Here is a 20,160-nt window from a genome sequence, read left to right as displayed (position 1 = left end):
ATTACTTAAAGTGTCCTTGGGTGCAGCATCTAATCTAATCTAAGTTTGTAACACATCTGAACGTGAGACATGGAAGAAATCTTCATTTAAAATGAAACATTTATTTACATTCCCTCTCTGGTTTTGTGAAAGTGAACACCTCATGATTAAGGGGTTTTCCTGCAACTCGCTTTGGGTAAACTTTTAGTCACATTGTAATTACATTGTAGGTTAAAGGTAGCACTTTTCAGTTCAGTTTTCATTTCTATGGTTAGCATGAAGTTGGTAAAAATGCAAAAATATGTCCATTTCAACAGTGATAATAACAGTCCTGATCCAAGTGATAAAACAATTTTTTAAACTACAAAATTGTTATTTTGGTGTTAAAATAAATAGTGAAGCCAGATGTATCTAACAAAGAATCTATACTGTGCCATGAATGTTATTTGACATATCAAAAGATGGGCTATTACACCTACATCAAACAAAAACTAATTCAAACTAAATCTTTATGATAATGTCAAAGTACACCAAGTAGTCACAGTTACACTTTTACATAAGCAAATTTATTATACTTGGCACTTTCAGCTTTGCTGGAATTAAATCCACAGGATTAAGATGTTTCAGGTTATTGTATGTCATGAGACCAGATTAGTCCCCGAGACTCACACCAGGCTAACCGTGTTCGCTTTGTTCCACTGCAGCTGGATCAGCATTCTGTGACAGGAAACCAGACCACGGTGTAAGAAAAGCAACAGCACCTTTCAAGAAAGTCACACTGAGTTTAGAGGTTGGTCATTACTTCTGTTGTTGCTGCAGTTAAAGAAAAGACATGAACCTGATGAACAGCATGTCTGAATTTCCCCTCTAACTGAGGATTTTTGAATTAGTCAGAACCAAGTTCTGTTTTGCATTTATAACCCACAGACATGTCCTCAACACTTTCACCTCCCTCCCACTTGTAGGTTTTGAAAGACTTCATCAAATCTGAAGTATTCAGTGGTGTGTAGTTCAGCTGGGGAAGAAAAGTAGGACCATGTATAAAGTAGCATCTGGAATCATGTTCAAACATTTCTGCCAGATCTTAGTGTGGGAAGACTAGGCAGGTTTTCTGAGAATAAGAGTGTTTTTGTTTATCTAGACTAGGAAATGAGAGGTACCGTGAATCCAATGTAGAAAAGAGGCCATAAACAAATAAAACAGCAGAGTAAATATTTGCAAGGACAAAAGGATGAGTGTACAAGCTGAACTGAAAGAAGAAAACTTGAAAAGTGTGAACAGGCTCGTCATACCATTTTACTTCTAAGGAAAACAAAAGTTGGCTAAATGTTACATGATAGAAGTCACTTCTTTTCAAGGAAGAGCTATTAAACTATTTAGTAGTATATGTTCAGAGTGAATTCATATATCTGCTTACTCATTCTTATTTTTAAATCTAGTATTGAAATATTTAGCATTCATCGAGGATATTAGTATTATTTTCACATATAAAGCTCTTAATGGCCACGCTCCATCAAATCTTAACAAACTCAAAGTTTGGTATTTTCCCCACCGAGCACTTTGTTCTCTGACTACACGTTTACTTGTGGTTCCTCAAGCTTCTAAAAGTAGAAAGGGAGGAGGAGGTTTTACTTAACAGACCCCTCTATTGTGGAAACAGCTGCCAGTAGTGGTTCAGAAGGCAGACATCTTCTCTACCTTTAAGATTAGACATTTTATAGTTAGGAATGATTGTGGTAACCCTGATCCATCCATTAATTATGCTATTATAGGCCCAGACTGCTGCTGCATCCCATGATGCACCGAGCACCTCTCCTCACTCTGACATTTTTACTCTCCCTCCGTCTCTCTCATTTCCTAAATTTGCATACACTTGAATCCTCTATTTGACTTCTCTATATATGGGGTTGTCCCTCTGGTGGGAGGGACTCCCTCAGAGCATCAATTTAAACTGATGCAAACTAAAAATGACACGTGACACAACTGCATCCTCTTACTCTTGTTTAGCCTAACACTTAACACTCTGAATATGTCTGTAAAATGAGCATTACATCTGTTTGTGATGTTTACTTTTGATTAATTTCAAACAGTAGGATCAATGTGGCACACCCCCTTCAGACGTCTGGATGCAAAAAAGAATAAAACAAAAAATGATGAGGCTGAAAATGTCTGGACTGAATCGATGAGAAGATTTGATGCAATTTGCTGTTTTCCTTATCTAGGCCCCTTTTCATGAACTTGCATGATATGATTTGGACTAATTAGGATTCTAAATTAATTTGATCTTATTAGACAATAATTGCATTGAATTGAACCTTTCCTCCTACAAGTAGCAGGAGGAAAATTAGACATATATTAGCTGTTTTTTTTAAGAGGCCATAAAATGCTCATAAGGCGGTTGGATGGTGCGGTAAAGCCAAGAGCTTTCAATCATTCACGCGTTTTCCCTTCAACAACACTAAAACACTTTAACCTCTTCCTGGTTAGGTGAAGGCAATAAAATTGCTTTGTTTTTACAACTGTTTGGGCGCCATTTTTTCATTCATTCATTTTCATTCATATGCAATTGCTCAATCAACTTAATGTGACATTGACTTCATTGCATTAGTAGGCTGATTTTTATCTTGTAGCTGTGGCTATATACATTTGGTCCAATTCAAGTTATTCAAAATATTCTGATTTCTCATTGTTGGATTTTTTAAAATGTTGTAATCCCTTCATTAAGTTCGGGGTCTACTCCCAGTTGAATATGCTTTGAAAAATCTCCAAAGGGAGGCAACTCGAAGACATCCTAATCAAATTCCTGAACCACCTCAGCTGACTCGTTTGCAGATGAGCAACATCTCTACTCCAAGCTCCCTCCTAGATGCACCAGCTCCTCACCTTGTCTCTAAGACTGAGCCCAGACAACCCCCAAAGGAAACTTATTTCAGCTGCTTGTATCCATGACCTCATATTTCTCACAGTCAGTGAGAGTTGGAACTCACTGTAGTTGAACCAGTAAAACAAAAGCTTTACCTTTATGCTCAGCAAGACACTCTTAACTCCTCCCCTTGCGGCAAAGTCCTATCCTCACAATTTGATCTTTTTTTTAAAAAAAATATTTAATTGTGAGAATGCTGAAAAAATTAAATTCAGCCATTATTGAATGATGCAGCTTTTTAAAATGTTCTACCAATTCTGAACTATCACATCCATCCATCCATTTTCTATACCCGCTTAATCCATCGGTCGGGTCGCAGGGGGGCTAGAGCCGATCTCAGCGGTCATCGGGCGAGAGGCTGAACTATCACAGTTTTAAAAAATTAGTAAAACCATTGATGACTCCTAAAACTGAAAGTTGTTCCGCTTTTTTAGCATGGTCAGCTTTCCCCATTCAGCTTATCAGCATTCTCACTGCTGTTTTGCAGGAACAGCATTTTTCTAGTTGAATTATTTTCATTACTTTCATTGTCACTGAAGTCATTTCACCAATTCTAATGTGCTACAATTAGAGGGATCTATTGGTATAAATGCAATATAATATTCATACATATATTCTACATAGTGTGGAATAGTGTAAAGCAAGAACTGCTGTGTTTTCATTCCATTGGAATAACCAGGTCTCCATGCACTTCATGTACTCCACAGTAACCCATAGTGAACAAACCAAACACTGGCTCTAGAGATAGCTTTTTGGTTTTTTTTAATGGCCGCCATTATTTCTTTTATCAAAAGAGCAGGTTGAACAACTGCACAGCCCCTCATCCAAAGCACCATTCTGCTGTGTTTGTGTGAGTCCGCAACTGAGCAAAATGATAAATTAAAGAAAACTGCCTTCATGAAGTAATTATGCCGTTTCTGTGTGTTATTGGTTCAACATCTTTTTAATACATCCTTGAAATACAAAAAAATCCCTTTAGACTTTGCATTTTCATAGTATAAACTCAAAATCAATCAATAGGTGGGTGCAATAAATTGGGATAAGCTGAACAGTAGAGGTGGACTACTGCACATATACTGCTGTCTGCTCTGAAAAACCCTGAGCTGGTCCTGGGGAAAGAAATCTGCAGAAAATCCAATGGACAACACTGCACACCCTTTACACAACAGATCTACCTGTATGCTTTCAGTCAGGGTCTAATTTTGCTCAGCTGTGTTAAGGACCAGTGCACATTAGTTTTATGAGTTCTCACAAAGTGTGTGGAGTTACACATGTCAGTGAACATATTATGTTTCTTATTTTGTGTAAAGGTTTTTAATTCATTTTCCTAACATGCTTACCTCCTGATAACATGATTTCCATTTCTCAACCTTGGCATAACTCCTTCCTTAGTGCTTTCTTCTGCGGTGGAACATACGATAGTCACGTGAGTGTCTGAATGACGTATACAGCGTTGTAGAATGAATGAGCTGGCCAGATGGAGCACGACAGACTGAGTCAGACACACAGAGAGCACGAAGCACTATAATACGATGCTGTGAGGTGGCTTTTTTCTTCTGATGAATTAAAATTATATCAGTATCGGACCAAGTTTAATCAGTTTGTCGTCTTGAGCGCGCAATGGCACGAGGAGAGGGCGCCGAGCAGTACGCGGCGACTTTGCTGACGGTCAAACCTATGAGCACAGATATCAAGACAGTAAAGGTAAGTGCACGTTTTTCTACTAATTGTTTGTCTTTGTCATCCGTTTTTCCTCTGGTGCGTAAAAGGGCGCAGGAGTTCAATGTCTGTTACTTACTTTCGGCACCTGAGACCTCAAGTCTTGTGTCTTTTCCTGTCCTCTGAATTTGATTTCACCGCGTTTGTACGCCTGTTCTCGGGCTCCGTTGCGAAGCCAACGTGCCGGTTTTAAAGAGACTACATTTACGCTGACATTTTGCTTCAAAACTGTTAGGTTTGGTCTATCCGGTGCAGACAGACGCGCTGCAGAAATATGACGTGATGCTACTGATTCAGAGTTGAAGCTGCTCTTTCCCTTTAGGCAGTTTACAAAGTCAAATGCCAGATATTCCGAGTGTCCAGCTTGTGTGATGTGATGTACGGAATTTAAATGTGCCCCCTTAAAGTCAGTAAAGTTAAACCGATATTCCTTGAAACCATCTTAGTGTTATGTTCGATAGGGTTTTCTCCTGTAAAAGTCTGACTGGACACACTGAAAGTCATCAAAGGTTATCAAGAAGCATATATTTATCTTTATTACTTTTAATATCGCCTTTATTTTGAGTTCAGCATGGTTATTTTTCCAGTCCGGTAATGAAAAGCTTGGGAATTTGGCAAGAGGGAAATAATCTTGCTGGCTCTAATTTGTAACAAGGTAGCAATTTGCATTTAGAAAGATGTGAGTCAGCTTTTGTATATGTGGTGGTCTTGGATCCCCCTCACCTGCATCATCAAGCTCTTAAAGGTGATTGGTTGGCGATGATATTCGAGCTTGTCTGCTGACTGCTCAGCATAAAATGTCACACTACCTCCAACATCCTATCGCAGGAGCCAATGGCTGATGTAGTAGTGATGAGGTTTGAGTGAACGAGAGTAACCTCATAGTTTCCCGTGAGATTCTGACTGGTTGTAACACGGTATCAGACAGATGGACGCATGGGAAAGGGAATTTGAAGCAGAAAATTGCAATTAGATAAAGTCAATTCATAACCCCCCGGGGTCAGAGTTAGAGTTTTAGATGTGCAGACTGTTTCGTATCCAAAATAACGCCACATATCTGTTTTTCTCCTCCAGGCAAGGACCCAGAGAAATCGTCTGTCTGTTTGGAACAAACTGTGCTATGCATTCGGAGGAGCTCCCTACCAGATCACAGGCAGTGCACTGGGCTTCTTCCTCCAGATCTACCTGCTCGACGTGGCGCAGGTGATTGACAAGAGATGCACATAAAAGGGGCGATCACAATGAAATAAAATAGAAAAAAATGACATTGTCTCATTAGTTGTATGATTAACCTCAAGCAGCAAATTCTTGAAAAGAGAAGTAATTTATTTGCAAGTTGTAGTATCAGTCCAGTATCTTTGCTGTTGCCAGTTGCAACACTCACCCATTTCCTCTTCCTGATGTTTGCTCCTCTCCACCTCATATCACTTTAACAGCCTTCATCCCTGCTATAATTGGTCAGGCACATTAACCCAGACTCCTGCTGTTTGCTTTGTTGCTGAATTAGTCTTTTCCACTGTTCTCAGAGGGAACTTAGATAATGGCCATTCAGTTCAAGGAATGAGATCATCACAGTAGCTTTCAATAAACAGTTGCTGTTGTATTCTAAGCCTCTAAATGTCTCCATAACCTCACTGGTGTCACTGCTCCTTTGAACCATTCCCCCAACTAAGCCATATGTGATCTTATATTTAGCGACCTCTTTGTTTTAGTTTGAAGCCTCACTCTTTTGTTTTTTTTTCCCTCTCTCCCTGTAGCTTGATCCGTTCTATGCCTCTATCATCCTGTTCGTGGGCAGGGCTTGGGATGCTGTCACAGACCCAACTGTGGGGTTCCTGGTGAGCCGGAGTAAATGGACCAGCATCGGCCGCATGATGCCCTGGTAGGTGTCTGGAGCAGGTTCCCACAGGAAAGACGATAATGAGATGATGGAGAAATGAGCTTCTGAGATGTTGAGTGGAGGGAGGAATGTGAGGCAAATGGAGTGACGAACAAGCAATTTGCAAGCTGTTAGTGGTAACCATGGCAACAAGGTTGAAGAGGCTGCTAAGGGGTAATAGATGGTGAAAGGATGAAATCTGCCTGTATTAAAAAAGCAAAAACTCAACATGATAGATGTTGATAGCTCTGTTAAGAGCTGAACTACTGGAATAACTCCCCCATTAAAACAGCTACAGATTGGAAAAAATCTTTTGAATATTGCATTATTTATGACACTATATTTGGTTTGCACGTTGCGTCACTGTACATAGGTTAATTTGTGAGTCCAAGTGTACACGTGTTAGCTTTGTGCTACAGCTGCCGATTTGTCCGGGGTATATATATTCCTGCCTCTTGCCAAAAGCTTCTTGCAACCCTTAAAAGGATAGATGTACTGTATGTTTTAGTTGATTTGTACTTGAAGCTTTTGAGAACGCAGCACAAAGGTGGAAAATGTGCCGGCTGTAAAAGTCAGATGTTCCTTTTTTCGTAGGATCAGATTACTCCTGCAACCAAACTCGCACGCTTGAGCTCATTAAGGAAGTCCAGTTGAAAAGAAAGATGACCTCGACATTTTGCTTGCTTGTGAAATGTGGTGCACGGCTATATTAGTACCTCTTTTAGGAACTGTTGATTGAGGTCATGATCTAATTTTCAGAGGAGCAGAACTGATATTTTTACCATTTTTATTTCTCTCATGATTATTCAGTGATTTCTTGAGTGTGGTGCAACAAAAAAAAAATGCCGGCTGTATGTGACTTTCGCTTTGAGAGTTGAAGCAGAGAAGAGAAGGGAGGGGGAGGGGGTGTTGCCGGCTTCTGCAGCGATTGGTCCAACCCACAACACACCACCAGATTCAAACCAATGGGTGGGGGAACAATGAGTGCTGCATGTATTTGTGGTTCCCTAAACTGAGAGGAGGTCTGGCAAAAGCAGAGAGAGGTTACCTTGTGTCAAAAGCCATGCTTGAATTAAATAATGGAGGTCACTGTCAAAAAAAGGCAACATGTAAATGAAACAACCATCCAACAGAGGAGTTTTTATGTTCTCTCTTGTTCTGAGGACATTTAGCTTTGTCTACATATGAATTTCTTTGCATGTAAAATTTTCTGAAATTGAAACTCTGTTTTTTAAATAAATTTTTGGGTCTCACTGACCTCCGAATGTAACATCTTAGTGGCCTGAGGTCTTCACTCTGTGTGTGTGAAACTACTTCAACCTGGCTTCTTCTTTTCAGATAGATTAGTTCACATTAACCTTGCTTGCTCTGGCGTGAGAGAAAATCAAGAGATGCTTTATGTGCGAGTGGGGGGACATATGACAGAGTGAACAAGTGTCACATCCAATAAAGAACCTCTCTCTGTGTGTTTAGTGATATGCCCCTCAGGGAAATATAGATTTAATCTTTTGTGTGTGACAGCGTAGAGACAGAATTGAGGCTAAAATATTGATTTAGATGTTATATTTGCTGTTATATTTATGAACCGGACTTTAACGTTAGGCCTACAGCTAATGTTTTTGATCAATATCCTTTAATCTTGCAGCTGTTTTTTGTTGTGTTGGCTATAAAATGTCACATGGTTGTGAGAAAATACTTGGTTTAATATCACAAATAAGACAAAAATGGTTTATTATTGCTCACATTGAAAGTTATGTTAATTATAACAGCAACGGGGGATTTCCCTGTCATGTTTCTCTACCGTCACAGAACCATAAGCAAGAGCTAGCAGAAGTGAAGTTGAGAAACGGTTTGACCTTCTCTCCACTGGGAGTTTTAGCTGCCCTGCTGTTTGTGTAAAAACAAGCTGCTGAAGTGGTGCAGCTGCCTGATTGAGTTTTGGCACGGAGGTACGTCGGCGGGCTTACAGAGCTGAGGAAGAGACTGTTGACACTAGTGGGGTGAGAGTGAGGTGGGCCAAAGCGGCCCATGTCCACCCTGGGCTCCACACGCAGCCCTGACTGAGCCCTTTCTCCACACATGAGCTCTAATGAGGAAGGATTAAGGGGATTATTCACAAAGCAGCAGGGAGACAGCAGAAAATAAGTGACTGCAGGGCAGGAATGAATGAAAAGGAGGGGTTATGGTACAGTAACAGTGGGCAGATTTCATTAAACCCATTCTTAAGCGAGGCAAACAGTGAGCACCCTATGCTTACCACAAACGCACAAAATTAAAGTTGATTTACAAACTTTTATTCCATAATTCTCTACTCCTTTCCACCCAGGATCCTTTGCTCCACTCCATTTGCAGTGCTGACTTATTTCCTGATCTGGTATGTGCCCCCGTTTGAAGAAGGGAAGGTCATCTGGTACCTGATATTTTACTGCCTCTTCCAGTCAATGCAAACGGTTTGTACCTCATGTCGATACACATCAGGCATTTGAGCCTCTTCATCACACAATGTACACTGCTCTGACTGTGAGTTTGTGTCCTGCAGTGCTTCCACGTGCCATATTCAGCCCTCACCATGTTCATCAGCAGCGACCAGAAAGAGCGGGATTCTGCCACCGCCTATCGTACGTCAGACTTCCTGCTTGATTGCAATTACACCATCATATGTTCTCCATCATATGCTGACCGTGCAGGCCTGTTTTTCTTTCAGGGATGATGGTGGAGGTACTGGGCACAGTGCTGGGCACTGCAATCCAAGGACAGATAGTAGGTGGTGTCTCCAATTGTCCCACTGAAATTGAAGACACTAACAGCATAAACTCATCCACAGTCAACACTACCAGAGTATCGCTGGATGAAACAGTAAGTCTCTATTATTTTGCATTGTGTCAAATGGTGGCATTAACAAGAATTAGATGTAGAATTTACAGTTCATACATCAGACATTTTAGTTTTCTGAGAATCATTGCACCTCCTAAATATTTAATGGATAAATAAATAATTGCAGACTCTAAAATACCCATGCACCCAGTTAAATTGTTATAGTGTGAAGGCCACTCAGCTTTCAGTTAGAGATTATGAACATAGGAATGGTTTATTTGACAGCGCTTCTTGGCTTTACCAACACACGGTACAATGGAAATTGGAGCAATTTTTGAGCAACTGTAAATTCAGAGATAAACCATTTACATACAGATATAATATATTGTTAGGTTTTGGCCACAAGTCTGGAAGATCCAAGTTGTCAAAACGAAATTGGTTCTCGAGTGTCTGTCAACACCTGTCTCGTATCTTTTTGATCTGCACCGATCTATCAGTGAGAGAGATAATTGTTATTGGCTGTTAAGCATAACATAAGAATCCACAATTTTACCCATGTGGTTTCTCCTTGTTTTGTGCTTCTGCTTATTTCTATCTTCTTCCATAACCAGCAGGCCAAGCCCTGCTAGCACCACTCCTATGATAAAGTTCTCATTTCCTATTAACTCGAACTGCACACAAAGTAATTCTTGTTCCATACCATTTAAAAAAATAAAAATTAAAAAATTAAAATTTTTTTTTTAAAAACCCTCTTTTTTTTGCGCTGCAGAGTTCCTCTTTTTGTTTGTTGTTTTTTTGTTTGCCTTGTTCACAACACAAGGACACTCAACAGGGGTCCTTTTGGTGCCACTGGTTGTTGATGCTAGGTTGGTGCAAAAGAGGCATTAGAGGCTATAAAAGAAGCTCCTGCTCCAAAACTGATCCATTTAAGCTTGAATAAACATGCAGCTGACCACAAGGAAAAAGAAATAAGCTGGAGGAAAGTTTATGGTCACATGTAACAAAGATCAAATTGTTTGGCCACAAGCACCAGGTAGATGATTGGAGGAGGTTATCGTACTCCATAAAAAACTTAGTGTTGATGGTAAAATAAAGCTCTCTGGCTGTTTTGCTGCCAGTAGAACTAATAGATTGAACAATGTGGTATCATTAAGGAGGACTAGCAATTAAAGTCTTTAGCAAAACCCCCAAATAAAAGCAAAACCGCTTAAAATTAGATACTAAACAATGTTTCCCAAGAGCAATGACCCTAAACACACATTAGAGCTGTTTTGGGAATGGATAAAGGAGGCTAATATATAAAGGTGGATGTAGCTGACTGAGACATGAAACACTGACAGTTTCTCAGTGTCTGGAGCAAATATGGTTTCAGCAGACTAGTACCCGATAAGCACGAAGAATTCACTCCTTCTGATCAGGGTTCAGATGGTCATTTTGAGAGCAGGCATTAGTCCTGAGAGATGACTATTTTTTTTCCAATTAGGTCTCAAGTATGAGTCTTTCTTCATCCTCTTCCAAATATGGTCACTCCTGGCTCCAGAACTCTAAGATAACTACGAAAAGGTGAAGTCAAGGATTTGAAATGGCAGTTCACATAATAAAGGGGGACTTTGTGGCCAGTCCACCTCTAATATGCTGTCCCTGCTGGAATGCTTTTGAAAATAAGTGAACCTGTCTTAAAGGTCAGGACGCTGCTAGAAAACCAACAACCAGAAGCTCGTTGATCTCTACCAAAAGTGCAACTATGTACATTTTTTTTTTGTTTGCACGTGTTGTTTTTACCCTGTTTGGTTTTCAGAAACCATGCAAAACCTTTTGTTTGTGCACCAAATTCCTGTTTTCTATTTATGTTTAATTAAAGATTTCTGCGAAAAGGAGAACAGCGCTAAACAAGCCATTCGAAGTCGATTCTAGCCATGTCATCTGTGTCAGTGGAGAGTGTAACCTGTGTTTGTCCATGCTAATGCTTTCTTTTCTGTTCCCAGAAACAAGCCTACTTGATTGCTTCAGGGGTTATCTGCATCATCTACATCCTATGTGCCGCAATCTTGTTTTTGGGTGTGAAGGAGCAAAAAGGTACAAAACCTCAAGAGGACGTTCTCACCTGTCCAGTGTGGAGTTTTTATATTTAAAGCAGAGGTGTTGATCTAAGATGAAATCCAACATTCATGATTAATTCAATGTTGTTGTTTTTTAAGTCTGTGTTCTGCTGACACATGGCACACAGTAACAGCTTTGAAGAGAACTGTCAAATCTGTAAACGCAGAGAATCTGTAACCTTGTTTAAAAAAATGTAAAAGTTTCATGATCTATAATTTTAAGAACTCAAAACCAAGGTTAAAGTCATGGAACTGCTTCAGGAGGAGTTGAGACCTAATGGTGTGTTGCAAAGCAATTTACTTTTAGAGACAGCAGTCAGTTAATGATTGGGTGTTGCTGAAAAAGTATCAGGAAAAAAGATGGATTCCTGCAGGCCCTACATTTTTCTGCAAAATGCACAGCATATCGGTGAAATACCAGACTCTGTCATTGAAATTGCTCTCTTTGTGCATTAGTTTCTTTCGAGATTGCTTGCAAAGATTTTCAGTTCCCTTATCTTTGTTTTCCTCCCCTCTGTGTTGGATTGTAGAGAGCGGGCGGAAAAAGTCGGAGCCGCTCACCTTCTGTCAGGGTCTGTGGGTGGTCGGGAGTCACGGCCCGTACGTCAAACTGGTCATCGGCTTCCTCTTCACATCTCTGGCCTTCATGGTAATCATTAGCATCTTGTATTAACTTCAGCAGGCCATACTGAAAGAAATAATTGAATATTTTGGCATGTCGCTTTTCATGTGTGTGCTGGGTAACTGCCTCTAGGTAGCACCTCAAAATTGAACTTTTTCACTCTTTAACAGCTGTTGGAGGGAAACTTTGCCCTTTTCATCACCTACGCTCTCGGCCACAGGAAAGACTTCCAGAATATTCTGCTGGTCATCATGGTGAGTGTTGGATAACGTCTGTATATTCTGCTGCCCTGTTCTCATCTCTTTGTTTTTCCTCGTACGAGGACAGAGTTGACTGTGAGGCTAAAACAGGCAGATTTTCAGGGTGAGAGGAGGTGTTGTTTGGAATCCTGGGAACTCATCACCCACACGCTCACTCTGCATTAGCAGAAGATCAAGGGAGAGATGGGCATACAGTGGAGCTTTGGTTGCCTTGGCAACCCTCCACTGGTGCCACAGGAGCAACCACCATGCCCTGTGTCCATCTTTTCTTCCTCCTGACTGCTTTCTGCTCCACTGCTTTTCCTTCTGATTGGCAGAGAAAAATGGGAGTGGAAACTTTGTTCACAGTTGAAGTTCAGGACGCTTGTTTTTCGTGTGGTCATTTCACTCTGGTTGACAAAGATTGGCCCAGAGGTCCCTCCCTGCAGGGTCAAGTTAAACCTCACCTTTAACTTGGCCTCCTCTGCTCACTTTATTCTTGCCAGTTCCCACATTTCAATCCTTATTGAAGCCTAGTTAGGATTTTATTTCAAATGAGAGGGGCTTTTGTTTCTTTTAAGAAAGATGCACGCAGACTAAAGTTAATACTTTAGAAATACAAATAAGTCAGGTTTATTAAAACAATGTTACCAGGGAAGATTTAGACTCTTTATCCTATCTTATTTAAATGTGGCATCAAAGACAGTTTGCCATAGACATTAATGATGTAACATACATATAACACAGAGTATGACAGGATGTACGTATGAGGTGATCATCTGCTTTCTACAAGGTAACAACTTGCAAAAAAAACAGATCACCAAAAATGCAGAAGACAGGATCTCAGTGTTCTGATAGTGACATGTTTTCTACAAATGATACAAGTATCATACAGACTCCAAGTCTGAAGGTTTTTTTCCCATGAACGGCATGCTAGATAAATTCTATGCAGAGAGATAGCAGCTTCTGGGTGTTTTGAACGCACAGTGATAGAAATGTTTTTTTTCAGATTGAAGCTGTAACTGAAACAACACATCACCAGGCTTGAAACGGCCTTTTTGGTTACAGTGTTGCAGGGACACTTCGAACAGGCCGAGGACCTGAATGCAGTGTTCTACAGATGACAAATCAACTTTTATCGGACAGATTAAACATGCAGTAGAGTTACTCCACTTTGCTGTTGCTTCAGCCCCTAACAGCTTGTTTTCTTTACACACTGATGGGAAAGTGGCAATTTTATCTGAAAGAATGAAAACAAATAAAAGTATTGTTGCTCTTTTGTTCATTTACTCTGTGCATGTTTTTGTGCTGTCATGGTTTGTATATTGAGCTTTAATAGAACTGCAGTGTTGATGATTCTTTTTCACGATTCTTCCAGCTTTCTGGGACTCTAACTATCCCATGGTGGCAGTGGTTTCTGACCCGGTTCGGGAAGAAGAAAGCGGCTTACTTTGGCATCACGGTATGACTTATTTCTTTTTATTTATCAAGGCTAAGGGTGCACTGAACTATCTCAGTCCGATCACTTTATCTAGAAGATGTGAAAAAAATTCTGTTGCGGCATCACATGAGAGAGGATCTTTCTCAGACCTTTTTCTCTCCCTGCAGTGGGCAATACCCTTCATGATCCTGATCGTTTCTATCGAGAGCAACCTGATCATTTCCTACTTGGTCTCAGTGGCAGCAGGTGTGAGTGTGGCAGCAGCTTTCCTCCTGCCCTGGTAAGCACGGTTTCATCCTGAGTGCTTTAATGGGTGAAGGTGGAGATTTTTGTTGATTGAGCTTCCTTCTAAGTTTTGTTTTTGTTCTTTCAGGTCAATGCTTCCTGATGTAGTGGATGACTTCAAAGTTAAGAATCCAGACATCCATGGTCATGAAGCTCTCTTCTACTCTTTCTATGTATTCTTCATCAAGTTCGCCTCTGGGTTGTCCCTAGGTATCTCTACCCTCAGTTTGAAGTAAGCAGTATTTATAGTATTTATCTCTTTTTTTGTTAATATTCATACACACTGTGCAAAGGTCTTGAAGCCACCTCTCATATCTTTATAGTTTCCTTCCACTGAACAAGACTGTCTTGAGCAGTAGTTCTCCAAGCTTTATCATGCTCTTTCAAGGTCTTTCTTTTTTTGAACGCTGGCTACTTTTTCACTAATTTTCTGTTCTGTCCTTGTACCTTGCAACCTTTTTGAGAGGAATGTGTTTGCTTGTTAGGCAACCTGACACTGACCTATAGATCATTCATGCATAAAAAGACACCTAACTTAAGAGATGAACCTTCAACTTCAACAGACAACTTGGCAAAGAACCACTTTAGATTATTACTAACAGCCTGTAACAAAGATGCATAATTCATTCCAATTTCTTTACTTGCATTTATAGAAAAAATGTCTACTTAACACAGACCAATAAGGTGATTTCCACAGACTTTTTTTTATGAAAACTTGCAAAAATTGAGGTAACTGTAAAAGTGGAGGACAAAAGACGGAAAAAATGCAGCAAATGAACAGAAACTGAAAGTGATGTCCTTATGGACACAGGACCAGAGAAATGCATGTGGACCTTCACTTGATCCATCTGCTGTTCTCTGAGGCCTCATCAGAAATGGTCTCCACGAAGGGTGGCTGTAGAAGCCATTCTTAATGAAGGGAAACAGAGAAAAGGCTGAGGTCTGCAAAATTATACAAGAAGTGGACTGAAAATCAGTGGCAACAGGTCTTATGGAGGGATGAATCCTCCTCAGAGCCTGGACCTCAACATTATTGAAGCAGTGTGGGATCATCTTAAGAGAGAATGGAACAAAAGGCAGCCGGCATCCAAAGAAGAGCTTTGGGATGTCCTTCAAGAAGCCTGGAGAACTATACCTACTTAAACTACTCCAAGAAATGACAAGAAAGTTTGTTTAATAGGGTTCAAGCTGAGTTGAAGAATAAAGGTGCTCATACCAAATATTGACTTTCAAACTCATTAGAGTTGTACAAACTCTTTTTGCCATTTCTACTGTATTTCCATTTTTGTTAACACATATTTAAATAAATTGCTGCATCTATTTCTCATTTTACCTGGCAGTATATGAGGATATTAAGGGTGGATCAAGACTTTTGTACAGTGCTTTACATTGATATTTCAATGTAACGGTATACTGGATTACCTCTTGTAATCATGTGGGCAACAATCACATAATCTCTAAACTGTACTTACATCAGCTAAACTTTCTTCCATCTTTCTGCATTTTTTCACAGATTTGCTGGCTATGTGACCGGTGACTGCTTGCAGCCTGAGTCGGTGAGTTTAACCCTAAAAGTGCTGGTCTCTCCCGTGCCCGTGGTTCTTATTGTTATCGGACTGTTGATACTGAGGACCTACCCTATAGACGAGGAAAGGAGGCAAGGAAATCGCAAACTTCTGCAGGAACTGTTGTAAGTTGGGGGGTGTAATACACAAATTTCAAATGTTGTTGTGCAGCACAACTTCAACAATGTATTCATCACACTGTTTGCTTTGTTGTTCCACTTTGGACAGTTTTTTGTGTGTAAGTCTGAACTGTTCTCCTACCTTTTAACAGGGATTCTGAGTCTGAAATCTCAGAGCTTGGGAGCAGTGTGTAGCAATGCCGTTTTACACAGAGACCACCACTTGTTACGACTCACAGAAGACCACAGAGCAATACTCTGTCTTAAGATCATCAGCATTAACAAGCCACCTCCAGTGAATCACGCAGGTTTGTGCTACCCTCTAGTGGCAAGCCTGTGTGTGTGTGTGCATGGAGTATTTTCTTCTCTTTTCTGTCTTGATTTTTTTTTTCTTTTCTTTTTAACTAACGGAAGAGAAATCTACAGTTTTTTTTTTTTTTTTTGTCAGTGTAAAGCCAGTGTCCCAGGTTAGCTCTTGTTCTTTTCTTATCTAGAGCTTTTCTGTCATTGTCAAGCTGAAATGGGGCACTGATTTCTGTCTATATGGCAACCTCAGTCATTTCTCCAAAGACGTTTTGTTTACCGAGATGTTGCTGGAGCTTTTCTGATTTTGATTCAGGTCTTTTTGGACTTTAGAACTAGAATCCTTCATTTTGTGACTGCTTTACATCCTCAAAGCCTGGTTTCAAATGTGATTTGTGTTGTTTTGGCTCATGAATTATTTATGTGCTGGTTTACAAGATCTGACTGCCACTCATGCAGACAGGAGTGTGATGTTACCATAGAATGTTTACCATGTGTCAACTGTACTGTCAGAGACCGCTCCGAAGGAGATGTTCAGTTCACTCTTCCTCTAACTGGAGTCATGTGGAGCTTTATGGTAATGTTTTCATGAAGATTAAAAACTTGAATTTCCTTAGGCTGAAAGGTTGTCTTGTAGGTCTTCTGAACCATTGCCTTACAACCACATGTTGCGAATAGAGTTACAATGAGATATTCTGATGAAATTGTGACTCAGATTGTCTAATTTATTTGAGCAAAACTTTTTACTGTTAAGATATTTAAGTTTCCATTAAATTTGATATATGTCTAAATGTTCTTTAAAAGCAAAGTCAACTGAGCATGAGGTCATTTCATCTTGCATGTTCTCACTTCCCAAGAGGGAAAAATGCTTTATTTAACTATTTATTTGAACAAACTGCCAAGGGATTATAATTTTTCTTATGAAAGCACATATATATATAATTTATTAACAATGATTATTGTTGACTATGTGAAAAAGTGATCTTTAAGTCCAGTGGAAAACTCTGAGAACATCAAAGTGGTGGATTTTTTTTCCCCTTTTCTGAGAAAAGCAGAATTTGTGCCATTAACAGGCTGCCTTTACAGAATGTTGACTCCCAAAAGCATCAATTCATGCCCAGATTCCTTTTTTAAATTTTTTTTTTTTAAATTATGTCGGGGCAGTTGTCTTCACCCATTCCACCTTATGTTGCTGTAGAGGCTTTTTAAAGCAGTCTTTGTGTTTTGCTGCATAGTTTTCCTTTTGTAGGGCTTTGAACTTGCACTGAATGAACATAATTAATCACATCACATTACATCTCCAATTGGTCTTGATGTGTAAATGCTGCTGTATGTATGAATTGTTGATACTTTTTTTCCTGGACTGACGATGATGAGCAATAAACCAGCAAATGAAGGAATTGATGTACTGTAAATTTGTAATTTTAAGTCTGTGAATAAAGTTTGTTAAAGCATAAAAATTGATTTGATTGAAATAACCCCAAAACACGCCCAGTCATTTGGCTAGTTCAGCAGCATAGTATTGATGCAAATAAATCTCTCTCTCTATTAAGCTGGTTATAATCAAAATCTTGTCGCTTAAAACAGTTTCTTAAACAAAGTTAAAAATACGCGTTCATGAAAACAGCATCTGACTTTTTAGGAATAAAATCGGCCAAATAAACGAAGCGTAAGTTCACCTTTTTACCAACAGGCTGGAAGTCCATCGCCACTAATTATCCACAGCCGTTGCGGCGGTATTTTTAGGCGCGGATTGAAAGTGGAAGATAGGAAGACAGTAGTCTGTTGCGATGAAAACAAAGTGGTATATCTTTATTTTGTGTATTTCTGTTATAACGCTTGGCCCCTTCAGCTCCGCGTATGAATTGCCGTTTATCAGAAGGAAACGGGATTTCAAACTTGGTGCATCAAAACCCAAACCAATCAATCTGTCAACTACAGAGGACCGAAAACTCAGTCAAAAGTTCTCTAGTAGCACACCCCCGTCGTCTAAGCTCCCTATGCGCAAGCTCTTCCGTTCTTTGACAGCGGTGACACCTATATCCATGCGCCAAGAACAGCCTGAAGAAAAGATCCAGTCGGACATTGCTTATGACCCAGATGTCTCTGTTACCTGCTCCACGTCGGATTTTGTCGTGCGGGTGAGACGAGGTTTTTATGGTCTAGGTGCAGATGAGCATGAACTGACAATAGGTAGCAGCTGCAAAAGCAACGGCAATCTCGGACCACAAGGTGACTTGCTCTTCGCCTATCCATTGGCGTCGTGTAATGGAGTGCGCAAGGTAAGAGGAGTTACACGGGTGTCGACGTCTCTTAATCTTTAAAATATCAATTTCTGCTTTTCTGACGCACAGCTGCCTCGTGGTTTCCTGATCTACAAATACGTGCTGCATTATGAGCCTTCACCTAAACGATTCCCAAGCAGAGCGCACCCGATCGACGTCGTCATTGAATGCCATTATCTAAGGTTAGACTTGTTTCTTTGCTATTTATAACATCCAGATTGTGTTAAAACTTGGTTTGTACTTAGAGCTCCTAAATCCTACAGAGACTATCCCATACACCAGCTTGCGGTGCAGCCCACATGGCAAACTGTGGTTGTGCGTAAAAAGCTGAAAAGACGCCCGATGGACTTCGAGGTCACTTTAATGGATGGTATGCGTAAAATGCGGTTTCAATTTTGTACTCCGTTCTGTTTGGATACGTTGAAACAAGTGGTTTTATGTTTGTGTGACATGTCCAACTGACTCTTAGATTATTGGAGGGCTCCAGCCAGGACTCATGAGTACTTGCTTGGACAAACGGTTAATATCCAAGTCTCTGCTCTTCACCTTCCCGCTGGAGAAAAAATGTACATCAGTCGCTGTTATGCAACACCATCCAGTGGCCCTAAATCCTCCCTAAAATACACAATCATGGGCAACTTTGGGTATGTATAGTGAAGGACAAGCTATCTCAAATCTTTTGGGTTTGTCCATGGTGTTTATGTTGTTCTTTGTATCCGCAGCTGCATGCTGGACAGCAAGCAGGAGCCTGGGTCCTCCGAGTTTATTTCTCGGACAGACGAGACCCTGAGGTTCTCTCTTAAGGCCTTCCAGTTTACAGCAGACCCCGACACTGAGGTGAGAGTGGAAAATTTAGATTTGTGTGGAATTGCACGACCAACTGTGGCTGAGTGTAATTTCTTTCTTAGGTTGGCATCCACTGCAAATTATTAGTCACATTAGACGACTCAGGACCTGCACACAAATCCTGCACCTACAGAGACCACAGGTGAGCGTTATCAACATAAATTTTAAACTAGAACAGTGTATTTTATTTATTTTTGGGGGTTTTTCCTCACTTTCTGTGTCTTAAGAATATCTTTGCCTTAACAGGTGGAGGGCTCTTGCTGGCCATGACTCCATATGTGACTGCTGCGATTCAAAATGTGTCACCTCTAAATCCCGCAGGGCCTTGGTGGAAGGTCTGTTAGTCTTTAAGCACTTATTCCTATTCAGATTTTTTTGTTGGCTTACAATATATAAGCTTACGATCTCAAGTCAATTTAAAAGCCTAAAATCTGTCAAAAACATATCTTTAAATTTTTCAAAGGCTCTGCCAGTAGCGGGCCATTCCTGGTCTCAGATCCACGGAACACGGCACAGGATGGCTTTTTACCGGTCAGTTCCTCTGCAGTTGGCAGCTTAAGAGAAGACAAGATCAATGAAAATTATTACACTGGTCTGAATAGTCATGACAAGATCTGGGAAAGTGGCGCTGAACTAAAGCATGATGATGATGGTGAAAACAAGGAGCAGCAGCTTGAAGAAAGTGAAACTATCTTTGGAACGATGACTGCACCTGATCTACAAGAGTTGGATCATAAGGAGAGTGCATCTGAATTATGGAATTTCACTGCGTTTAGGGAGGATGGATTAGGGGATGATTATAAGGATATATTGGAGCCCTCTGAAGATCAGATGCTCTATGTTAATCAGACAGAAAGTGAGGCCCTTCAAAACCAAAAGGATGGGATGACGTCTTTCAAGGTGGAGCTGAAGAGTGACAGCAGTCTGGGTGACTCAGTGGATGAAGAGGAAAAGACGTGGTATTTCACATGGAGGTAGTTAAATCAACAACTGAGTCATTTGCTTTAAGACTATTTTTTGTTGACTCATTTAAATTAAACGT

General features: G+C 40.3%; 2 protein-coding genes across 2 annotated transcripts; both read left to right on the top strand.

Annotated features, from left to right (window-relative positions):
- The first annotated feature begins 4,493 nt into the window (after positions 1 to 4,493).
- Positions 4,494 to 17,371, top strand: LOC140270563 (sodium-dependent lysophosphatidylcholine symporter 1-B-like). The gene is made up of 14 exons (XM_072365746.1): positions 4,494 to 4,606; positions 5,696 to 5,824; positions 6,379 to 6,503; positions 8,827 to 8,950; positions 9,040 to 9,118; positions 9,205 to 9,356; positions 11,300 to 11,390; positions 11,944 to 12,062; positions 12,206 to 12,289; positions 13,653 to 13,736; positions 13,883 to 13,995; positions 14,089 to 14,232; positions 15,514 to 15,690; positions 15,837 to 17,371. The coding sequence occupies exons 1-14, from the start codon at positions 4,523 to 4,525 to the stop codon at positions 15,877 to 15,879; spliced, it is 1,548 nt and encodes a 515-aa protein (XP_072221847.1). The 5' UTR covers positions 4,494 to 4,522; the 3' UTR covers positions 15,880 to 17,371.
- Positions 17,372 to 17,773: 402 nt separating this feature from the next.
- LOC140270651 (zona pellucida sperm-binding protein 3-like) lies at positions 17,774 to 20,121 on the top strand. Its single transcript, XM_072365849.1, has 8 exons — positions 17,774 to 18,269; positions 18,342 to 18,454; positions 18,518 to 18,642; positions 18,736 to 18,916; positions 18,995 to 19,109; positions 19,181 to 19,260; positions 19,365 to 19,453; positions 19,582 to 20,121. Exons 1-8 carry the CDS (start codon positions 17,778 to 17,780, stop codon positions 20,094 to 20,096), a joined length of 1,710 nt encoding a protein of 569 aa, XP_072221950.1. The 5' UTR covers positions 17,774 to 17,777; the 3' UTR covers positions 20,097 to 20,121.
- Positions 20,122 to 20,160: the final 39 nt, after the last annotated feature.

This window comes from Leuresthes tenuis, unplaced genomic scaffold (genome assembly GCF_036924035.1).
Source record: "Leuresthes tenuis unplaced genomic scaffold, fLeuTen1.0.hap1 SCAF_15, whole genome shotgun sequence".
Taxonomy (NCBI): domain Eukaryota; kingdom Metazoa; phylum Chordata; class Actinopteri; order Atheriniformes; family Atherinopsidae; genus Leuresthes; species Leuresthes tenuis.
This window is presented reverse-complemented; position numbering and strand designations above follow the sequence as displayed.